Source organism: Tenebrio molitor, chromosome 5, assembly GCF_963966145.1.
Source record: "Tenebrio molitor chromosome 5, icTenMoli1.1, whole genome shotgun sequence".
NCBI classification, from domain to species: Eukaryota; Metazoa; Arthropoda; class Insecta; order Coleoptera; family Tenebrionidae; genus Tenebrio; species Tenebrio molitor.
Window position 1 is genome coordinate 9,209,505 of NC_091050.1, and position 15,021 is coordinate 9,224,525.

General features: G+C 35.7%; 5 protein-coding genes and 1 long non-coding RNA gene across 8 annotated transcripts; 4 read left to right on the forward strand and 2 right to left on the reverse strand.

Moving 5' to 3' along the window:
* The first annotated feature begins 115 nt into the window (after positions 1 to 115).
* On the forward strand, positions 116 to 1,658 carry LOC138130084 (reticulon-4-interacting protein 1, mitochondrial-like). Its single transcript, XM_069046445.1, has 6 exons — positions 116 to 417; positions 474 to 679; positions 737 to 934; positions 986 to 1,098; positions 1,148 to 1,412; positions 1,469 to 1,658. Exons 1-6 carry the CDS (start codon positions 171 to 173, stop codon positions 1,571 to 1,573), a joined length of 1,134 nt encoding a protein of 377 aa, XP_068902546.1. The 5' UTR covers positions 116 to 170; the 3' UTR covers positions 1,574 to 1,658.
* LOC138130089 (uncharacterized) lies at positions 1,639 to 2,708 on the reverse strand. Its single transcript, XR_011159495.1, has 2 exons — positions 2,567 to 2,708; positions 1,639 to 2,491 (listed from the first exon to the last, which is right to left on the reverse strand). It is a non-coding gene; the product is annotated as an uncharacterized lncRNA (long non-coding RNA).
* A 217-nt stretch (positions 2,709 to 2,925) lies between these two features.
* Positions 2,926 to 4,922, forward strand: PIG-V (phosphatidylinositol glycan anchor biosynthesis class V). Its single transcript, XM_069046442.1, has one exon. It carries the CDS (start codon positions 2,926 to 2,928, stop codon positions 4,366 to 4,368), a length of 1,443 nt encoding a protein of 480 aa, XP_068902543.1. The 3' UTR covers positions 4,369 to 4,922.
* LOC138130080 (cytochrome P450 302a1, mitochondrial-like) lies at positions 4,721 to 7,156 on the forward strand. 3 transcript variants are annotated; one of them, XM_069046440.1, is made up of 9 exons: positions 4,721 to 4,857; positions 4,914 to 5,008; positions 5,086 to 5,323; positions 5,626 to 5,813; positions 5,867 to 6,071; positions 6,118 to 6,274; positions 6,325 to 6,573; positions 6,616 to 6,822; positions 6,876 to 7,156. In XM_069046440.1, exons 2-9 carry the CDS (start codon positions 4,915 to 4,917, stop codon positions 6,981 to 6,983), a joined length of 1,446 nt encoding a protein of 481 aa, XP_068902541.1. In that variant the 5' UTR covers positions 4,721 to 4,857; position 4,914; the 3' UTR covers positions 6,984 to 7,156. The 3 variants fall into 3 exon arrangements, with proteins under 3 accessions (XP_068902541.1, XP_068902540.1, XP_068902542.1); XM_069046439.1 differs by having other exon boundaries at positions 4,834 to 5,008; XM_069046441.1 differs by lacking the exon at positions 6,876 to 7,156 and having other exon boundaries at positions 4,834 to 5,008; positions 6,641 to 6,782.
* A 561-nt stretch (positions 7,157 to 7,717) lies between these two features.
* On the reverse strand, positions 7,718 to 10,756 carry LOC138130079 (uncharacterized). The gene is made up of 2 exons (XM_069046438.1): positions 9,617 to 10,756; positions 7,718 to 9,561 (listed from the first exon to the last, which is right to left on the reverse strand). The coding sequence occupies exons 1-2, from the start codon at positions 9,617 to 9,619 to the stop codon at positions 7,819 to 7,821; spliced, it is 1,746 nt and encodes a 581-aa protein (XP_068902539.1). The 5' UTR covers positions 9,620 to 10,756; the 3' UTR covers positions 7,718 to 7,818.
* A 760-nt stretch (positions 10,757 to 11,516) lies between these two features.
* LOC138130085 (ninjurin-A-like) lies at positions 11,517 to 13,480 on the forward strand. The gene is made up of 2 exons (XM_069046446.1): positions 11,517 to 12,364; positions 13,103 to 13,480. The coding sequence occupies exons 1-2, from the start codon at positions 11,681 to 11,683 to the stop codon at positions 13,271 to 13,273; spliced, it is 855 nt and encodes a 284-aa protein (XP_068902547.1). The 5' UTR covers positions 11,517 to 11,680; the 3' UTR covers positions 13,274 to 13,480.
* Positions 13,481 to 15,021: the final 1,541 nt, after the last annotated feature.

A 15,021-nucleotide genomic window follows, 5' to 3' on the forward strand; every position in this document is an offset into this window, starting at 1 on the left:
TAATGTTTTACCTAAACAAAAAGGAGCAAATAAAATGCAAAAATAAAGAATAAAGCGAAGGTGGATTAATTGAGAGCGTTTAAAAAAATAGATCTGAGGTCGCATTGTAGTAGATCATACGCCCCATGCCCCCACGCCTTTGAACATAACCTCACAAACAAGTGTCAAAGATGTTTGTAAATATAGCAAATAAAACACTTAATTTAACCATACGAGGTTGCCGTAAGTTAAGTACAAATAAAGTGAAAATAAAACTACAGGAAAATAGTAAGGCAAATGCATGGCAGGTGCATTCGTATGGTGGCATAGACGAGTTGCAGTATGGTCCCATTCGGATCCCTCAAATCCGCTGTTCAGACGAAGTATTAATTAATGTAGAAGCAACGTCCGTGAACCCCATCGATCTTTTCATGTTAGGTAGTGTAATTAACTTTACCAAATATATTAAAATTATTAGTCACTGTTATTGTAAGGGGGTTATGGGAAGACATTATTCCAAATTCCCAGAAATTTTGAAATGGAATTACCCCTAACTTTGGGGAGAGACTTTTGTGGCACGATAATTTATAAAGGGCCTCAAGTTGGAAGTGCATTTGGTATCGGGGACAAAGTATATGGTTTTGTACCAATTCATAAGCAAGGCAGTTTTTCAGAAGTAGTAGTTGCAAATAAAGCACATGTAAAGTGAAGAGTGTTTATAAAATTTACAAAAAAATAAAGTAATGAATCATTTTAGATTTGTAAACAACCAAAAGACTTAAGTCCTGCTGAGAGTACATCTCTGGTTTATGCAACAATGACAGCATGGTCAGCATTGTATATTTTTGGAAATCTGCTTTGCAAAGGGGCAAAAGGCGCCAGAGTATTAATTCTAGGTGCTTCTGGTGGTGTTGGTACTGCTGCAGTTCAATTATTAAAGTCTCAAGACTGTGTTGTAAGAATTTTTTCTGTATTATGTAATTATGTGTAATTGTAATGTTGTCAGGTGCATGGCGTTTGTTCAGATAATGCAATTCCATTGGTTCAGTCATTAGGAGCAGATCACATTTTTGATTATAAAGATCCTAATTATTTGAAAAAAGTTGAGACAGAAGGATAGTGAGTTACATCATTGAATCATGATAAAATAATGTGTGGATTTTTTTAGTTATCACATTATTTTAGACTGCGCAAAATTTGGATATGATAATGTACCGAAATCGTGGAAATTCGGTACTTACGTAACATTAAATTCACCTTTGCTTATAAATACAGACAAGTTTGGGCTAGTCGGCGGGCTCTTAAGCAGCGCAAACACTTTTTTGAAAGATAATTTGAAGCCACCAGGCGAGAAAAAGTGTGTAATGTGGGGATTTTTTCTTCCTTCCAGCAGTGGCTTCCAGTTCATTCATAAATTAATTTCAAATGGAAAAGTAATATTTTTATTTATCCAGAATTATTGTACATATTTAAGTTTTATTATTTTTAGATACGCCCATTAATTCACAAAGAATTCAAGTTTGATGAGCTGCCATGTGCTTTACAGGAACTTCAAAAGGGACACATGAGGGGCAAAATCGTTGTTACACACTAATTTATGTATACTTCAAGTGGAATGTATTATGTTTTGTTACTATTAATGTGAAAAGTAAATACAAGTTGGTGTTTTATTTTTTTAATTCTTTGTTTACAATCTTAAACTTTTAAACAATAAATAATAACGTCATTACGAATTTCATTCAATATCTATGTAACAAAAACTCTAATTAAAAACAGGAACAAAATAAATTACATAGTTTGAATTTAAAATTATGTATCTTCATAAAAAAACTTCACTATTATACAAGACTAGACACTTTTTTAAATTCTATTCCATTACTTTATCACATTCAATCTGGCTGTATTATGAACCTTTACATGTTTATTAACTCCATGTCTAAATTTAGTCTGAAATGAACATAAAGGACATTTGTAGATTGTTTGCAAAGGGTTATGATCCATTTTCATGTGATGTGCCAAGTCAAGCTTATTCTTACTTTCAAAACTGCATTCAGTACACTTGTACACATTAACTTTAATTATCTTTGGGAGCATGTGGACCTTCATGTGGCTACTCAACCCATTATTCCACTTTGTCTGATAGTTGCATTTGGGGCATTTATGCATTTTTACAGTTCCAGGTGCACTATGCACCTTCATGTGATTGCTGAGACTAAACTTCCACTTGGTTTTAAATTTACATTGCATGCAATGGTATATTCGTGCCTCTTCAGGAGAGGAATGTATCTTCTTGATGTGATTTTTGAGATAGCACTTCCATTTTGTTTCAAATGTACACTGGGTGCAGTAGTAGGTTTGCAACCTGTTTTCTAGCTTTAAATATTCTTTCCAAGTTTTATCAACATGATCAGAGGGTGGAGCAAAGATTTTATCATTTTTTGCAGTGCTTGTGGGTCTACCTCTTTTAGGCTTTACAATTTTTGGCGATAATGGAAATTTTACTTTCTCATTACTGCAACAAGGGAAATAAAGCAACTGACAAGCTGCTAACGTTTAGGTGCAGGTGTTCTCATTGCAAATGATTTACCTGTCATAGTCATCTTCATTAATTTCTTCTTCTTCTATTTTTATTTCCGATTCTGTCATAATATGCTCGTCCATGATGCTTCCCATAACTTATTATCCAATTCGCCAAACGAATGTTTTATTTACATTTTCCAGCCAGTTTTGTTTTTAGTATAACCTAAAAAACTCGTTACGTCAAATTACGCGAAGCCAACTGTCACAAATATAAACAAACAACCTAACCTACATAACCTAAAAAAAATAATTTGATTCATGTAAACAGTGAGCATGATTTTTAAATGGAATCGTTACCCGTTATAAAACGGTAAAATTTACTACAAAAAAATTTACACGATGTATTATTCTCTGTTTCAGATCGCCATGAATGAAAGAGAGGTTATATTTAAAACTGCTCTTGCCTCTCGATCATTACTCATCCTAATACAATATATCTCCAATACAATAATACCGGATCACGAGGCAGACGCTTATCACTATCCAAAATCAAATGCCAATGGAGTACTTAATAACCTTACCACAAATCTACTTGGAGGGTTTGTCAGATGGGATGCCCAACATTTTATGCACATCTCTAGATATAGCTATACTTATGAACACACATTAGCGTTTTTTCCCTTTTATCCACTTTTAGTCAGATTTATTGCGCTAGGTTTGAACAATGTCATTCCCTTCCTAAATTTGGATTCCTTAACATTGATAATGTTCATTGCTATCAACACATTTTGTTTTGTACAGACAGCATTATGTCTATATGAATTATCACTTTCTATTGCCAACAAGGAGTTAGCTTACAAAGCATCAATTTTATTTTGTTATAATCCAGCTTCTGTGTTTTTTACAGCGCCATACACAGAATCCATATTTTGTTATTTGACTTTTAAATCAACGTTAAACTGTGCCTTGATGTATAAAAAATTCAGTGATGCCCAAAACAAATTCCAAATCAGGGACGTTGCATATATTGTCCCAATTTGTTTAAGTACGCTGACAAGGTCAAATGGCGTTTTAAATGTTGGATTTCTTGTATATACTTTGACATGTCTGTACCTTGAAAAACTTTCATTGAAAAAGCAAATATTTAATTGCTTATTATGTACAATTAAATTTATAACGCTAACACTTTTTCTAATTATAGTGTCCATACTTCCATTTGTTCTATTTGAATTTTATTCTTACAAGATGTTTTGTAATGATTTTGAAAGCAATATACCCGCGACTGTATTAGCACATAAAGACATAGAAAAATTTGTATTGCCAGGAAGTTTCTCGAAGCACAATCAGTCGTGGTGCTTTAAGAAAATACCATTGGCTTACTCTTATGTTCAATCCCACTACTGGAAAGTAGGATTCCTTCAGTACTACGAATTTAAACAAATTCCCAATTTTATTTTAGCTTCTCCCATTGTGTTCATTTTGCTAGAAGGTGCGCTTAAATATTTCAATCAATTTCCCAAAGATTTTAGAAGCATATTTAATTTGAATTTAATTAAACGCAAACAGCCACCAGCCAGCAAGACTCAACACAATCCTGTAATGATTGTGTTCGTAGTTCACTCCACAGTTTTGACAATATTTTGCGTTTTAAATATTCATGTGCAAGTGACTACAAGAATGTTGTGCTCTGCAAGTCCAGTTCTGTACTGGTTCTCGGCTCATTATGTGTCTGATCTCTCTAAAAACAACTTATTCAAGAAGCTATTTTATAAACACTGTTATCCCAGAGAATATTTTATATTAGGTTACTTTTTAAGTTATTATGTAATAGGTACTGTATTGTTCTGTAATTTTTTGCCATGGACGTGATATTAAATACGCACGGTTAAATTTCGCGCGCTTTATTTTGTCTCGTGTTCACCAGGTGGAGCTGGATATGTCAAAAAAACTTGTTCAAAGTTCAAAAAATTTTCAAAACTTCAACCTAACATTTTGTGTTATTTTTTATATTTTTCAAAATTGTGCTACATTTGTGTATACTACGTGAGTGCCATATTTCAGAAAGATGTAATCTTTGCAACAGCGCACTTATAGGTATGTCAGTTTAAAATGATTCTAAAATATGCAAACCCCCCTCTCTGTTTGTTTTTGTTTATTATTAAAATATGTTCTTTACGCGGTGATCTTACATTCGTGTTGCTGATTTGATACGGTTTTGAGTGGACAAAACAGGTCCAAAACGGTGTAAATTAACCGTATTTCAAAAGCTAATTATAACAATTTTATATTTTTGTGACTGGTTGTACAAGTGCCCTTACGTGTAATTAGAATAAAATGTGTTTACTAAGCAAGAAAAGTGTAAAGTTTTTATTATCATTAAGAATCAATAATTATTATCGCGGCAATTTTTTAAGTATGGTTGCTGGTCAGTTAAAAAGTTTTAAGGAAATTCCAGGCCCTCTGTCGCTTCCTATAATAGGCACTTTGTACCTATATTTTCCGTTTTTTGGTAAGTGTTGTTGCAGTCCAAATGGGAGTCAAATTTTGGAGTAGTTTGCTCAGTTTGCTGAGGAGAGACTATTTTAGGTCGGTACCAATTTGATAGACTGCACAAAAATGCTCTAAAAAATTACCAACTCTATGGACCAATAATCAGAGAAGAGATCGTTCCAAGAGAACACATTGTCTGGCTGGCTGATCCAGAAGACGTCAAAACGTTATTTCACAGTGAAGGTTTACATCCATGCCGGAGGAGCCACTTGGCTCTAGAAAAGTACAGACTAGACAGGCCTAATGTCTACAATTCAGGCGGTTTGCTGCCAACGTGAGTTATTTTTAGATTTGTAAAATCGGTAGGTGTTGGTGGTAGACGCTATCACGTTCATGAACCAGACATTTAACATTTAATCTCAACTAACAACAAAAAAAATTAGGTAACTATGGTTCAGCTATTGCTCCCAAGAAGTGATGAAATAACAGTGAAACCTTGATTCAAATCAAGGTTTAATTTGTTTATCGTTATCTTCATTGTTCTCTTTATTTTTATCATGATCGCTCACGCTTTAGTATCACTATTTAAGAATCAATATTCAAATGAGACAAATATCGATAATCGTAAATTCGCAGCAACGGTCCCGAGTGGGCGCGCATCCGCACAGTATTTCAGAAGGGTCTGTCCGGCCCAAAAGAAGCCCCCAATTTCATTGAAAATTCAGATAAAGTTATTACAGAATGGATTGACACTAGATTAAAGAAAATTCTTACAAAACCCGACCTCGATTACCTTCCAGAGTTATCAAGGTTATTTTTAGAGTGTAAGAGAAATTCGATGTTTGTTTGTTGTTATTGAGGACACAAATTCTTACAGTAATCGGTATCGCCGCTTTTGATATAAGATTTCAAAGCTTCGACGACGACGAGTTGCACCCGCATTCAAAAACTTCAATGTTGTTGGAGTCCGCGTTTGTGACCAACAGTACTATTCTAAAAACGGATAATAGTCTCCACTTGTGGAGAAAATTCGAAACTCCCACCTACAGAAAATTAAGAAAGGCTCAGGAGTTCATGGAGAAGTAAGTACTCCATCAGCTGTTGCACACTTTTCGAAAAAAAAAATAGTGTTGCCATAGATTTGGTAGCGCTTAAGATGACAACGTTTGAAGAAAAATCACAAAGTCCTCCTAGTTTACTGGAGCATTATATCGCATCTAAAGATCTAGACTTCAAAGACATCGTCGGGATGGCTTGCGACGTTTTGCTAGCAGGAATGGACACTGTAAATTGCCGAGTCAGACTCAAACACGTCACTTTTATTTCGTCTTTCAGATCACTTATTCGTCGAGTTTTCTGTTGTACCATTTGGGAAAAAATCCGTCTGTTCAGGACGCACTGTACGAAGAGGCGACTCGCATTTTGCCAGATCCTTCAGCTCCTATAACACCAGCAGTGTACGAAAAAGCAAAATATGCAAAGTGCGTCGTTAAGGAATCGCTGCGACTTCGACCAGTTTCGATTGGTGTGGGTCGACAAATCACTAGCGATCTTGTTTTTTCTGGGTACAAAGTGCCGACAGGGGTAAGAGAATGTACGAGATGTGGTCATTGTGTGTTTGTCTAGACGCTTGTAGTTACTTTGAATCAAGTCATGAGTCGTCTGGAAGAGTATTTCCCCGACCCTGACTCATTCAAACCAGAAAGATGGATGGAAAATGATCGTTCTCAGGTGAAACCACATCCTTTCATAGTTCTTCCATTTGGAAATGGACGACGTACGTGCATTGCGAAGAGGCTGGCGCAGCAAAATATGGTTCTCTTAATTTTAAAGGTGATTTGGAAAAGTAAAACATACGTTTGAACTGATTCTGTCTTGTGTTGCAGTTAATTAGAAGGTATAAAGTGAGTTGGAACGGAAACGAAATTGATTCGAAGTCGCTTTTAATTAATAAACCTGACGGTCCTATTCTGTTGTCGTTCAAGGAAAGATGAGTAACGTAAAAGTTGCGGATTGTGTTTTTAGTACAAAAATGTTTTTAGAACAATTTAGTGATTACGACGATTTTATTTACGAAATGAAAAATACAAATTGTTTATTTTTTATACAGTATGTTATAAGTATTTATGTGTAATTATCACTGACAAATATATTTTTTTATTGTCAAGGCAGCATATGAAAAAACCTATCCAATAAATACAAGTTTAGTTGTAAAAACTGTATGAAGCCAGTAGCTGGTCCAACTGGTATCGTCGATAACGGCATAATCGGAGTATTTCGAGTGTCACTTTCTCTTACCACTACTGGGACCAAAAAAATCGGAGAATCGTAGGAATTTTTTGCTTGAATGGGTGGGTATAAACTAAAAACTCCACATGTAATGGATGCGGTAATAGCCAATTTTAATAGAGTTTGTGAAAATACCTACAACTAATTGCGTAATATGTACTCGTACAAAAAAATATTACGTACCTACCATATTGACTACGGTCTAAACTCAAGTGAAAAGTTGTGCGACTGAGTTATTTTCTGGGGGCGCAACGTTTCTTAATGTACTATTAAATTCTCATCAAAAACTAATAAACCATATCTGGAATATGAGCTTGTACAGAATTTTGAATACGTTTTGTTTATTTTGATTTATATTGACACATGTAAATGGTGAACATATTTTCTAAAATATTTAAAGGGAGTAATAACGATGGTGAGGATTTATACAGTTTACTAATTTGTTTTCATTAAAACGTGTTTATTCTGTTGTTTTTCTACAGTTACAAACTCATTTATTACAATAAATAAAAATGTACATTTATTTGCTGAAATAAAAAACTAATACAAAGGCGGAGGATAAGGCTTAGTGATCAGTTCCTCTTTGAAAGCTACTGCAGGGACGGGAATAGGAAAAGCGACAGTTTCCAATGGAACTGCTGCAGGATACGGTTTCGAATTTTCCACAGAAACGGGTTTTAAGATTTCGACACTCGAAGCTGGAATGTGGTGTGTAACTGGAATAGCTGGCGGGTAGGGTTTTAAAACTTCGACGGGGACAGGGGCGGGATAAGGTTTTAAAACTTCGACAGCAACAGGAGCGGGATAGGGTTTTGTCACTTGGACAGGGACAGGAGCGGGATAGGGATTTGTTACTTCGACGGGAACAGGAGCGGGATAGGGTTTTGCAACTGATTTGTGTTCAGTCAAACCAGAGCCGAGAGAGTAGTGGTATTCTGTAACGACAGGATTAATCTTTAAAATGGGTGCAGGATACGGTTTTGGTTTGACAACATCCGCAGGAACGGCGGGAGGATAAGGATATGTGACTGTGGGTTTTGAATGTTCTACAAGGCTCGCGGGAGGATAAGGTTTGGAGGTTTCGACGTTGTAGTGATACTCGGTTACTATTGGAAGGGCACTCGATTGTACAGAAACCGCAGGAGGATAGGGTTTCGTAATTGGTTGTTGTTCAACAACAGGAAGGATCGAGTAGTGCGGTTGTGCAGGAGGATAGGGTTTTGAATCAAGAGAAAAGTGATACTGCGTCACCACAGAGGATTTAATTTCGTCTGGAATAGTTGGCGGGTAGGGTTTTGTTACCACTGCAGGAACAGCAGGAGGGTAGGGATAAGTAACTATGTGATGTTCGCTTACGGCATTTGCCGGAGGATATGGTTTTGAAGTTTCCCCATTACCGAGATTGTAGTGGTATTCCGTAACTACCGGAGGATAAGGTTTGGCAGTTTCAACATCTTCGAGCAGACTTGGTTTTGCGGTTTCGATTAACACAGCAGCTGGATAAGGCTTTGTGACCAAATGGTGTTCGGAAATTGATGGAGGGTATGGTTTTGAAACTTCCACAACTTCTACTGGCACGCTTGGGGGATACGGTTTTGAAACTTCGACAACTTCGACTGGCACGCTTGGGGAATACGGTTTTGAAACTTCCACAACTTCTACTGGCACGCTTGGAGGATACGGTTTTGAAACGTCCACAACTTCGACTGGCACGCTTGGGGGATACGGTTTTGAAACTTCCACAACTTCGACTGGCACGCTTGGGGGATACGGTTTTGAAACTTCCACAACTTCTACTGGCACGCTTGGGGGATACGGTTTTGAAACTTCCACAACTTCGACTGGCACGCTTGGGGGATACGGTTTTGAAACATCTACAATTTTAACTGGAGCACTTGGTGGATACGGTTTCGAAACTTCCACAACTTCGACTGGCACTCTTGGTGGATATGGTTTTGAAACTTCTACAAATTTGACTGGAATAGCTGGGGGATATGGTTTTAATTCTGACTCATGGCTTGGAGGTGGATAAGGCTTCGAACGTTCGATTTTTTCTGGTGTTCTTTCAGTCGAGGCGACCACTGATTCTGTTGTAACTTCTTTCGCAGCAGGATACGGAGCAGACGACACAGCTGTCCATTTCACCTTCACAGGTTGGATGGTTTTTCGGGAGAAGAAACTATTGTGGATTGCTCGTGGTGGCGTTTCGATGAAAGTTACTCCACCGAGGATAATATTTACTGAGTTCAGAATCAACAGCGGAAGAAAAAATTTTACAGGTGTCTGAAAATTTCGGAAAAAATTAATTTAATATCTAGAGTGTAAATTTTAAGCGTACCATTTTGTTTCCCTCTTTGGAAAAAATAAAATGACTCAAAATATGAGCACTGATTGGATTTTATACTTTCGTTCATAGCCCTTGGGAAGTTTAATGTTTTTGTCATTGAAAAGGATTTTGAAAGTGAACAGTCTAAATGACTATGTCATTAAACAATAAAAAGGAGAAAGATGTACAAAGGACATTTTTTAAATACCGAAATGACGGTACTATTTGGTTAGTGGCAATGTAATTTATATTTTCCTTAGGTGATAACAAACAAATTATTACGTTGTGCTTGGCAGATGCAGACTGCTATGAAGTCTAAAAATACAAACTCATTGAAAGTATTTAAATCAAAGATTCTGCTCCACTAATACCTAGATAAAAATAAACTCGAATAAATTGTTTTATGAAGTAAAATTTACATTTATTTGGTAATGAATTAAATACGCTAAGTGAGTACTAATGGGATTCCGGGAATTTACCAATGAAAGGTGAAGCGGTCAATACCCTTCAGCACATTCGTTTCAACCAGAGTGGAATTTAAAAATATGAATTTTTGTGAATCATATTTAAAATGATTGGCAAACTTGCGTAATCTGTAGCAACGGGTTTCAAATTTTATATTTCAACAATCCAGACTTTTCTCCTGAATATTGTGTAATAAAATTAAGATAAATTTATCCTGCCAAATTCTTGGTTCGACTTATTAGTGCTTGAAAAAAATATTACTCAAAGTTGATGCTTCTCTCAGACATGCAATTAACATTTTATGTATCCTCACTAAAATTTGCTGCCTGACCTGAAATGAATTTCACATTTAGCTCGTTATCTGAGACGCGTAACAGTTTTCCGTTTGTTCATAAAGTCGTAATTAATTGCCCCATTGAACATTTCTTGGAAACTTTTCATTTTGAATTTGGCAAAGTGCCTTTCGTCAAAATATATTTTAAAACTATAATTATTCGTAGAAAATCGCATAACAGACGTTATCGCGAAATAATTCTCCAACAAAGAAAAAGGTATCAAAGTATTTTGATCCGTGTTTGCACATTGGGGTAAACTTTGTTTAAATGCTATGTGCTTGAGAGTGCAGTAGTGTTACAACATTTTTCAAGTCAAATGTTAAAAAAAATGTAAAAAACCAACCGAAAACAACAATTTTTTATCATATTATAGGTATTTTTATATTTTCTAAATAAAAACTCAAGTACCGTACTAATTTAAAATTATTGGAAGTAAACTCGAATAAAAATAGAACGAGGCAAGATGACAGATGAAACGGCAAACATTTTATTGGAAACTACACCAAAACTAAATGAACATTGTCAAACAAGATTTTTTTTTGTTTGCTAAATAAAAAGAAAACAAATCTGATTTAATTATTATTTAAATGAAATGTAAAACTAAAAAGGGTATCCGTCATTTTGTGATTTAATGAAACTATAAAATCGACCAATCTCAGCTTTTCGTTTTTTCATTTGAATCGCAGTTTTTATATTAAGGAGGCGGAGTGAACAGTGGGTTGAAGCAAAATTTTTGCTGTCAATATCGATAAACCGGTTACCTCATGGGACAGTTGACAACGTAAATTGTTTGGTTCTTTTTCCCGTTACCTGTGCAGTGGATTTCCCCGTGATGTAAAAAATGTTTTTCTTAATTAGCAAATTAGTGCACGGAGAGAGTATGCACCACGCATAAATCATTAATCAAACACATTAATTTGAAATTCCCCGTTTTGCAAGAACTTGGCGCTTCCAGCAATACCCAGGAAGCCACCTAATGGTTAGCGCGAAACCCAAACATGCCAGACCGAAAAACCCCCTCGTTCTTATGTCAAAGAGAAATAAGGCTCATCTTGCTTTGTCACCCGTAAATAACAAAACCTTGAGTTATAAATTAACATGATAGTTAGAAACACCGCGGCTTCAGTTCTACACGTGATTCATAAAAAGCTTGCTGGTAAACCCACCGACTACGCAAACAGCGAAAGACATTTTTAAGACAAGCACCAATCCAACTCGTTCAGTTCGCCGCAAGCTCTTCTTGGGTTAACAGTGTTTGTGTTGTTTTTGAAAAGCGATGTCAAACCACAGTGATAACAGTGATAACCACCTGAACTCGAGGTCACCAGTGCCTGCCAGAAGAATACGAAGAGATTCAGCCTCGCCAGTCATGGCGGAAAGGGTCCCTCTTGTTTTGGTAAACGGCAACAAACCTCCGCTCGCCAGTTCGGAAACCGATGACGAATTTGATGATGACCGCGAGGTCGTGTCCGCGCCCTATCCCGGAGTCGACGACGGATTTTTCAATGGAGATGCTGATAAACCAAAAGAAGAGAATCCGGACAGCGAAAACTTGCCAAAACATGATGGTGATGTACCGGTGATAATGTCGAGGGCTGGTCCAGACGGTGGAAGCGAAAACCCGGATGGTACAAGCGAAAAGCCGGATGGTGGAAGTGAAAACCCGGATGAAGTCGATGGGACAATGAAACCGGGAGTGGTGCCCAACAATTATCCACGAAGACTGTTCCCGTACCCCCCTTATGGGCACGACGTTGAAACGGGAAGTGCGATACCAGATCTGGATTCAATCCCAGATGTGAACGTTTACCAGCACAAAAAGACACTAGCTCAAGGGATGATGGACTTAGCCCTGTTTTCTGCCAATGCCAACCAGTTGAGATACGTTCTGGAAAGCTTCAATCGGCATCCGTATTTTTATCCAAGTGCAATTTTAATTTCGTTTAGTTTAGTTTTCCAGGTGAGCCTTCGATTAGGTATACCTACTGTCGCGAGCAATAAATTTTGGTCGTCAATGTCATTTCAAAATTTGGTTAGATTGTCACAAATTTAAAAAATGCCCCTGCCTGATTATGCCCACGTCAACAAAGTGTCAAAAAATTGAGAAAAAAATGACAATTAATGTCATATAACATGATGATAGGTTATAATATTTACGAGTGTTTTACAATGGAGCATTTTCGATTGTGTCAAAGAATGACCTTGACGACCAAAATTTATTGCTCGCGACTGTACATAATATAAATTCATAAGGAAAAAAAAAGTAAATTCACGACGTCATATACAGTAGAAAAAGACAACGTCGGTGTAATAACCATGTTGCATTAATAACAATGATAATAATTATAGCGACCACGTGATTGCAAAAGGTCACTCCTCGCTCAAGCGGCACCAGTAAATTCAGCATTTGCGGTTTGCATGTTAAGATAATATTATCTGTTGTTGCACAGTATGAAATAAATATTTTTTGTTCGACACTGTCAGAATTTGAGAATTTTCTCCTGTGTGGACGGATTTTGATAAATGTCACAACTTGTCAAAACGAAATGTCAAGCTAATTTTAAAGATTTTAAGCGATTTGGAGCCTTTAAGGGGTTCATCGAACAAAAAACGTTGTATTCAACTCGTTAAATAAACTACTATTTTGTATTCAAAATGAAAATATGTAACTCATTTAAAAAATTTTTAATTGTTTCAGGTCGCTGTCGGGATTGGGCTTATATGGAATGCCACGTATAACGTCAAAAACGATAAGGAGATCTGTATTGCAAACAAGATAAATAATTTTACGATCATTGGAATATTTCTTATTACGGTTATAAATGTTTTTATATCGGCATTTGGTGTTGCAAACCCACCAAACACGTAGGCTTCCGCACTTTATTTAAATTTTTGTTGTAAATATACCGCAATTGTGATATTATATTTAGGAACCTACTGTTACTGTTTACTCAAGTCTTAGTTATATAATTTAAATATTTATATTTATAGCTTGTGTTTATAAATTCGAATAGTTTAAATTTTATAATGCAGTGGAAAATATTAAAATATTTAATAAATTATTTTTTACATAAAACGCCTTTTTTACTACCTACCCGTGGCAACGAACAGAGAAATAAATGTCCATAATTACAACATCGACCAATTGAAGGTCAATTGAAAAATGCACATTTCAGTAATGCTAATCTGAATGTTTTATTACATAAAAAGAAGTTTCACGGTCATGGCCAATGAAGTAGACAGTACACATCGCTTAAAAATACAGAGTTATTTAATTTTGTTTGTAAATATTTAAACACTACAGCTATACCTATTTACTCAGTTGTTTTTTTATTTCTCAGTGTTTGACAATAATTTATTGTCGTTTGTTTTTAAAAACTTAAACAGAAATACCTTGCATAGTGATTTCTAATAATTAGAGGTGAACTTCGGTACCGTTTCATGGTTAAATTGTAAACCCACATTCACTTAGGAATGACTACAACCTTGAAGCGTGATAATGAACTTTCTTTTAAAAGATGACGCTATTTTGTTGCTTCGGATTAAATATTATTGTTTAATTGCCATAAAAATGGTACACTTTTATTGTCATATCCATTCTTACTTCCATGTTCCTTTTTAAGGAAATGGAATTATGGTGGAGAACTGGAGATAAGATCAAATTCTGATTGTCCTATTCTCAAAATGTAAATGTAAAGAAAAGTGGTTTTCCGCATGGTGGCTGTGTTTGTCTGTCGAATTTTCTTCCGTTTACAATAGCATTTATAAAAAATGCACCAGTATGAATTTTTCGTTTTACAAAATGTTTGTTTGTCTCAGCAAGGACTCCAGACCAATGCTTTTAATTCAAATCGGATCAGTGAATTTGGAAATATACCTACCTACACAGTTTTGTGCACTTTTGTTTCGTTCACGAAAACTTTTGCAAAAAGTCATCGATTTGAATGTTTCGTGTTGCGAAATATTCGTCATAGTAAATACAGTTGGTTGCAAAAAAAACGGGAAACGAAAATTTGCCTAATGTAAATTTGGTTTGGTCCATTTGTCAATTAATTGTCTACTTGAAAATAGCTGTCAAATATTTTTTTTAAATGTCATTGAATTTTGACCATAATTCTAACCTATCTCTCGTAAGAAGGTTTCGCTTTCACACTCGCTTTCACACTATGAAAAAATTGTAAAAAAGTGTGAATTTTATTCTGACAGTTCCCGGTTTTTTTTTGCAACCAACTGTACTCAAATTTTATTAATTTTGCTGGTGATAGCATCAGTTGTTTTAGAAATGCAGAATGTCCGATAAATAGGCGGCCATCTCTTCACTGCTACCTCACAGAGTCCACAAGAAATATATTATGTATTTGCTTTTTGTTTTGATTACCAGTTTAAGAAGGAGTGGCGTTTAAAAATGACACAAAGAGAGCAGGTTTCATTAGCGCCTATTTTGTTGTAGATATCAAGTTACTGTGTTTGGGAAAAAAGGAAAAATGTCATATTTGACGGCAGACGTCTGTCAAAATTATATGACGTATCAAACAATAATTTCGATAACGAATGCAATTTAATGTAGTATTGAAGTAAGGTAGGTACATGAAAGTTTATAATAAATGCTCAAATCTG